Raw genomic sequence first — 8,341 nt, forward strand, 5'->3', positions numbered from 1 at the left:
AGAAAGTAGAAGTGGAAAAAGATATTTCATGAAAATGGAAAAAAAAAAAAAGCTGGGATAGCGATACTTATACCAGGCAAAATAGACTTCAAAACAAAGACTGTAAGAAGAGACAATGAAGGATCTGATAATCCCACTTCAGGGTATTTATCTAAAGAAACCCAAAATGCTACTTCGAGGGGACATGTGCATCCATATGTTCATTATATCATTGTTTACAATGGCCAAGATGTGCAGGCCGCTTGGGCTGGGTGTCCATCAGTGTACGAATGGATAAAGAGGAGGTGGTACATATATACAATAGCTCAGCCATGGAACGAAATGGGTTCTTGCCATCTGCAGTGGCATGGATGGACCTGGAGTGTGTTGTGCTGGGTAGAGTATGTCAGACAGAGAAAGACACATGCAATGTGATTTTGCTTATATGTGGAATCTAAGAACAAAATTAACAAACAGAAAAAAACTCGTAGATAGAGAGAGCATTTTGATGGTTGACAAATGGGAGGGGGGCTGGGGGTGAGTGTAAAAGGGGAAGGGGTTAAGAAGTACAAATTGGTTGTTACAAAGTAGTTATGGGGATGTAGGGTATAGCATAAGGAATATAGTCAATAATATTGAAATAACTATGTATGGTGTCAGATGGGTACCAGATTTGTTGTGATAGAAGGGAGGGGGTTGGGGGCAGGGTGAACAAGGTGAAGGAATTAAGGAATACAAAATGGATACAAAATAGTCATAGGGATGTAAAGTACAGAGAATTTAGTCAATAATATGGTAATAACTATGTATAGTACCAGGTGGATACTAATCAGGGGGAATCACTTCTTAAATTATACAAATGTCTAACCACTATGCTGTACACCTGAAATTAATATACCATTGAGTGTCAACTGTAACTGAAAAATTTAAAAGGGGGGCAATATGAAGGTGAATAAGAGGTCCAAATTTCCAGGTATAAAACAAGTCACGGGGATGTGATGTACAGCATGGGGAATATAGCCCATAATATTGTGATAACATGGTACAGTGTCAGATGGCTGATGGGCTCATCATGGTGATCACATCTTTAGGTATATAAATGAATAACTATTGTGACACCTGTAACTACTATAATATTGTATGTTAGCTATATTTTAATAAAAATCTTTTTAAAAAATTAAAGTTTTCACCCATGAATCTCTTAAATACTTCTGAAGTACAGTTACACTCACCTCCCTGAAAAAAAGAGTCCCAGAATAGCTAACTATAGAATGAAACACCTTTCAGGGAGACGATTGACTGATTTGTAACTGCATTTTACATTCGTGAAGGATCTTCCCGCCCCAGTTCTGACTCGTTTTCACATTTTCTGCCTATAGTGACCTTCGTATCTCCTGTGGTGCCCTGAGGTGCGTCCCTAGAAGATTAGGATCTTTTCCTATATAAGTGAAGAAAAGGGCTCCTACTCTACTTGCTTCTAAAGAAACTAAGAGGAACATACAATAAAATGACAATTCTGACTAAAATAAGGAGGCAAACACACTTTTTTTTACTAATTTATTAATAAGTTTAATAATAAACTTATAAAAAGAACATATTTTTGGCTTTGAAATCATGACATAAAATAAAGAGGCAAATAACTGGAAATTATCAGCCTGAAAGGTGAAAGCAGCTCATGCTGACCCATGAGCAAACACCGCGTGCTTTGGACTATAGCAGGGGGCACCATTTCAAGCAAGACCCCAAGATGCAGTGTGAGTTCAAGGCCCAAGCTGTCTCTAAAAACTGCTTAGCTCCCAAAGGTTTTTTGGTCATCATACATGGAAATTAACCCTCCCTCTCTCTAACTTTCCTCCTTTCCTTCTAACCTTTAACTACGAGAACAGTAGGCAATAACGGCTTGATGCTAGTCTTTCTAGTTTGTAGGAGAGTGCTATTGTTTTAACATGTTTAACTTACACATTATTTTCAACCTTCAAGAACATAAAAGTGTGATTATAAAATCAACTACAAGCCATTTCTATTTTTGGTCAGTTATCTGCTGTAGGCAAAGCTTCATGTAGGAGTTTTTACTGCGGATCTCTATGACTGCATCCCTGACAAGCTCAATGAACATCTGCGGCCAAAGCTTCTGCAGAGCTTCATTTTTCTTGTTGATTTCTGTGGCTTCCTTCACAAGGTCCTCTATATACATCTGGCAGAATTTCTTTTTTTCCTTTATATCCTGTAAAAAAGAGAAAAATTTGCATTGCATTATAATTAATCCAAAAGCCAAAGCAACAATGAGCTGAACCAGGGAAACTTGAAATAATCTATTGTGGCCCCTGCCTCTCAGAGCAGCAGTACTTTCCCAGACAGTCTGCACACAGCTCTGCTTGAGTAAGGACATCACCAGGGAGCCCCTACTTCCCCGTCCACTCCTGCCTCTGCTAGACAACTTGTGAGACAATGTGCTTCTTTATCAGAATCACTGGGTCATAACGACTGTTTCTCCTTGGGATACATTCTCCTTTCTCAGTTCAGGTACACTAGCTCACATGTCAGCTGAATGCACAGATTCATGGCTTCTGGTGGTAAATGTATCAGAGTATTGATACTGACAATCTAATTGGTATTATGTCAGTTAATAGCCATATACATCCTTTAAATGCCCATCCTCTGAATTCACTCTGTATTTTCGGAAAGCAGCTAGTGGTAAATCACATTGACTTACGTGGCCTAGACAATTTGGACAAAGTTGGGGGAAAGTGTATAAAGAGGGAGAGGAAATAGAAGTAAATACAAGCCTGGGACCCAGAAGTTGGCCTTCAACAGAAAGTGTTCTCACTCAGCTTCTGGGTCTGGCAGTCTGCACTTGAAAAACCTGGGTTCGAAACACAGCACCAGAAGTTTTGGACCAAAGAACACTCGGCACTGGGTCCCAGTTTCATCCAAGAAACTGAAACAAAGCCATTTTGTTTAATGTAAGAACTCAACATTATTTCTGAATTGATGCTTTTGGAGAGTATAAAGGCATGTGATAGAAAATGTCATAATATATATGGAAAAATCAGTAGAATACATCAGATAATCAGAATTACAAGGGAATCAATTCACATCAATGAATAAGAAAAGAAATAATAAATGTCAATGAGACAGTAGGTTTAACTACTTGGAAAGGATCCACTGAAACCTCCAGTTTGATTTGAGTTGACTCAAAACACAAAAATATTTTCAAGATGAATTAAAGGGTGACATTTAAAATATCAACACGAGGAAGGAGCAAAAATGGCGGTGGTGAGGAGGGCTCCCTGGAAATCACTGCAATTTGAACAGCTGGAGTGCAGCAAACAAACCTCTACCGAGCACGCTGAGCAGCGAAGGGTCTTCCTCACCGAGTACTTACAGGTGGGCAGACCACTTAAAGGTGGGCAGACCGGGTGACTGGTGGAAGAGTGAGGCGAGACACGTGGAGGCACAGCCTGCACCCATGGTGTTTGAGACTCGGGGCCTCAGAGAGCAGATCGGAGGTAATTCCCATGGCTTGCTCCCTGAACCTCCGGCCTGCGCTAACACAGAAACCTCAGGACGGGCAAGTGGGGGAATGGAGAGAGGATACGTGCAAGCAGAGGCACAGTCCATCTGCGCCCGCGGCTGCGGAGCTGTAGGATTTCAGGACACAGCAGAGGTGTTTGCAGCATCAGAGCAAGCTCAGCCTCTGGGCTGACCATCCTGATGGGAGAGTGACAGGAGCCCCAGGGTGCGGACTCTGAGGCAGAAACCTCAAACTGGTTGAGCAGAAGAGGGAAACGAGAAGTGTGGAGACTCAGCCCGTACTCAGCAGCTGTGGAGACATGAGCTGCAGAACCAGGGTGGGCTCCTGGAGCACAGCAGGACCTCTGCTGGAGCGTCTGAGCTCAAAATGGTGGGGTTTGTTTTTTTCCCCTCTTTTCTCTTGGACAGAAAAAAAAACAAAAATACAAAACTGCATAGATAAGAGCCCACCCCCACCCTCCCTCAGAAACCTTGACCCCCGCTTTGCCAGAGCCTTAGGCTGACCCCTGAAGAGAGGAGTAGGGTTAGACTACAGAGACACTCCTACTCCCAGGGGGTTGAGAAACTCCGCATGAGAAGAGGCTGCAGGAGTGTGAGCCTAAACACACCGCCCCCAACCCCACCTCTCCTGGGCGGCTTGGGAAGCAGAGCAACTTCAGCTGCTGAGTCACAAGCAGGCCTCCCTGGAAGGTGGCTTCTAGCAGCTCTGAAATCTCCAACCCCCCGCCCCAACAGCCCCCAGTGGAAAGAGTGCCCGAAGACGCACATCCAGCCCTCTGGCTGCGCAGAACTCAGAGTGCCTCTGGGCAGGAGGGAGCAGGAACAGCATTGACTTTGTAAAAACTACCAATCACACCACATAACCCCACTCATCTAAAATAGACCTGCATTACCAGGGTCACTCTAGGCGCCAGGCGGCGGGCTCTGCCCCCACAAGACACAGAGGAGTTTGTGTATAGCAGAGGAAAACCTGGGGAGAGCTTGGCGGATTTCAATCAAGACTGGCACTGGTTGTTTCTTGTTTTTTCTCCTCTTTTTTTGTTTTTTTGTTTGTTTTCGTTTTTGGTTGTTTTGGTGTGTTATATTGTTATTGTTACTTGGGTTCTTTTGGATGTTCTGGGGGGGGGTTTCATTGGTTGTTTGTGTTGGTTGTTTTTGTTTTTTTCTATTTCATTATTTTTAGTTTTTTTCTAGGCATATATAAGGTTCATATATGTGGCTAATATGTCCATATATATGGGGGTGTAGATATATATATATATTTTTTTTCTTCTTTTTCCTCTCTTTCTTTCCTTCTTCTTTTCTATCCTATCTCCCTTCATTTCTGCTTTCCTGTCACTACTCTACTTTTCCTCCTTCTTTCCACTTTTTCTGCAAGTTTTTCTGTTGTTGTTTTTTGGGTCTTGCTATTTTGTTTCTCACGCTTATTCTATTTTTTAGTTTATTACATTTTATTTTGCTATTTTTTCCTTGTTTTTTTCATTTTTGTTGTTTTGTTTCTGTTGGTTTGTTTTCTCCTTTTGTATGCTTGATATTTCTCTATATGTTGAGTGTAGGGTGATGGTTGTTTTGTATATCTGAGAGTATCTGGTTACCTTTGGTGGCTGTTGTAGTTGTGTTTGTTGATCTGTTTTGCTCTAAAACCCGCTCTGCTGTGGGGCCCAGCCAAAGAGGCACAAGAATCATCACACCCAGAGACCAACTTTAGATAAAACCAGAGCAATATGGCGTCTGACCTACAAAAGTCACACCCAAAGGGAAATTGCTACAGGCACAAGAGCCCATAGGGGCCAAGCCTTATCGGAGGGGTCAACCCTCACACAGTAGCTCATAAACTGTGGACACAGCTAATTCTCACAGCTAGTCAGCTTGGGAGTCAATCCCACCTACTGACAAACCAAAAACAATCAAAACTCGACTTCAACAGAAGACACACAACACAAGGAACACCTCTGGTACACACACACAGGAGAAAAGGGAGACTGAGTAATTCAAATATAAAGGACACATACCACATAAGTCCACCCAGAAGAGACTGAGAGACCTAGGGGATCTACCAATTACATTGAAGCAAGCACAAAGAGTAAGCCAAAATAGGGACATAAAGAAACACATCCAAAATAAAAGAACAGAAGAAACCTCCTGAATCTGTGGAACTAGAGGAAATAAAGGTAAACAACCTATCAGAGACAGAGTTCAGAACACTGATTATTAGAATGTTCAAGGAAATTAATGAGAATATAAAGAAGGATAGAGAAATCATAAAAGACAACCAGCTAGAATTAAAGAATACAATTACTGAATTAAATAACAACCTTGATGGAATTACTAGCAGATTGGATGAAGCAGAGGATCGAATTAGCGACTTAGAAGACAAGATAGCACAGATCTTCCAAGTGGAACAACAAAAAGAAAAAAGAATAAAAAATATTGAAAATAGTTTAAGAGAGCTGGGCGACAACATCAAACGCAACAACATGCGCATCATAGGAATACCAGAAGGAGAAGAGAGGGAGCAAGGGATCGAAAACATATTTGAAGTAATAATGTCTAAAAACTTCCCTAAACTGGCAAAGGAAATTGACATACAAGTACAGGAAGTATAGAGAGTTCCAAACAAGCTGAACCCAAACAGGTCCACACCAAGACACATCATAGTTAAAATGGCAAAGGTTAAAGACAAAGACAGAATCCTAAAAGCAGCAAGAGAAAGGCAGCAGGTTACATACAAAGGAACTCCTATAAGACTAACAGCTGACTTTTCTACAGAAACTCTGCAGGCCAGAAGGGAGTGGCAGGAGGTCTTCAAAGTGATGAAAAACAAAGGCCTACAACCTAGATTGCTTTATCCTGCAAGGTTATCATTTAAAATTGAAGGAGAGATGAATAGCTTCCCAGAAAAGAATAAGCTAAAGGAATTCATTACCACCATGTCAGCATTGCAGGAAATGTTAAAAGGGCTTCTTTAAGCAGAGGAAAGAGAAAAACAACCTAACTAATAAAGACCAGGAACACAAATAACAAAATGGCAATAACTACACACCTATCAGTAATCACATTAAATGTAAATTAACTGAATGCTCCCATCAAAAGACATAGGGTGGCTGAGTGGATAAGTAAGCAAGACCCTTGCATATGCTGTATACAAGAGACTCACCTCAGACCAAAAGACACATACAGGTTGAAAGTAAAAGGATGGAGTAAAATATTTCATGCAAATAAATGGAACTGAGAAAAAAGCTGAAGTAGTGATACTTATATTAGATAAAATGGACTTTAAATTGAAGAACATAATAAAGGACAAAGAAGGGCACTTCATAATAATAAAAGGATCGATTCAACAAGAATACATAACCCTAGTAAACATCTATGCACCTAACACAGGAGCCCCTAAATATATAAAACAGATATTGACAAACATAAAGACAGAGATCAATAGTAACACTATCATAGTAAGGGACTTCAATGCCCTGCTGTCACCAATAGACAGATCCTCCAGACAGAAAATCAACACGGAAACAGTGGTCTTAAATGACACTTTAGACCAGCTGGATTTAATAGATAGTTTTAAAGCATTTCACACCAAAGCTACAGAATATACATTCTTCTCAGGTGCACATGGAACATTTTTCCAAGATAAACCACATGTTAGGCCATAAAACAAGTCTCAATAAATTTAAGAAGATTGAAGTCATATCAAGCATCTTCTCCGACCACAATGCTATTAAACTAGAAATCAATTACAAAAAGAAATCCAGAAGGCTCACGAATGCATGGAGGCTAAATAACATGCTACTAAATAGCGAGTGGGTCAAAAATGAGATCAAGGAGGAAATCGAAAGCTATCTCAAAACAAACGACAATGAAAACACAACAACTCAAAATCTATGGGATGCAGTGAAAGCAGTCCTAAGGGGAAAGTTCACAGCAGTGCAGGCCTACCTAAAGAAGAAAAATCTCAAATCAACAGATTATCCTTACACCTCAGGGAACTGGAAAAAGAATAGCAAAATAAGCCCAAAGGGAGTACAAGGAAGGAGATAATGAAGACCAGAGCAGAAATAAACAAAAAAGAGACCAGAAAGACAATACAAAAGATCAACGAAAGCAAGAGCTGGTTTTTTGAGAAGATAAACAAAATTGACAAGCCTCTAGCTAGACTCATCAGAAAAAAGAGAGGACTCAAATTAGTAAAATCAGGAATGAAAGAGGTGAAGTAACAACAGACTCCACAGAAATACAAAAAATCTTAAGACATTACTATGAGCAATTATATGCCAAAAAATTTGACAATGGAAGAAATAGATAATTTCCTAGAGGCATACATCCAAAACTAACTCAAAAAGAAACAGAAAACCTGAATAGGCTGATTACTACCAAGGAAATCGAAACAGTAATCAACAAGCTCCCAACAAACAAAAGCCGTGGACCAGATGGCTTCACAAGTGAATTTTACCAAACATTCAAAAAAGAATTATCACCTATTCTTCTCAAACGATTCCAAAAAATCCAGAAGCGGGGAAGTCTCTCAATCTCTTTCTATGAAGCCACGATCACCCTGATTCCAAAACCAGACAAAGACAGTACAAAAAGGGAAAACTACAGGCCGATGTCTCTGATGAACATAAATGCAAAAATCCTCAACAAAATCTTAGCAAACAGAATTCAGCAATATATTAAGAAGATCATACATCATGACCAAGTGGGTTTTATCCCTAGTACACAAGGTTGGTTCAACATCTGCAAATCAATTAATGTGATACACCACATCAACAAAAAGAAAAAGAAAAATCATATGGTCATATCAATAGATGCAGAAAAAGCATTT

The 8,341-nt window shown here is 40.2% G+C and overlaps 1 protein-coding gene across 1 annotated transcript in view; it reads right to left on the bottom strand.

Annotated features, from left to right (window-relative positions):
• Positions 1-1,505: 1,505 nt before the first annotated feature.
• Positions 1,506-8,341, bottom strand: part of LOC109391754 (leucine-rich repeat-containing protein 49) — a gene marked incomplete at its 5' end in the record, with an annotated part of 29,068 nt that continues 22,232 nt past the window's right edge. Inside the window, one exon of the mRNA XM_019659576.1 lies at positions 1,506-2,203. Coding sequence (XP_019515121.1) covers positions 2,000-2,203 — 204 coding nt within the window. The remainder of the gene's footprint in view (positions 2,204-8,341) is intronic.

This window comes from Hipposideros armiger, unplaced genomic scaffold (genome assembly GCF_001890085.2).
Source record: "Hipposideros armiger isolate ML-2016 unplaced genomic scaffold, ASM189008v1 scaffold_302, whole genome shotgun sequence".
Lineage (NCBI taxonomy): Eukaryota > Metazoa > Chordata > Mammalia > Chiroptera > Hipposideridae > Hipposideros > Hipposideros armiger.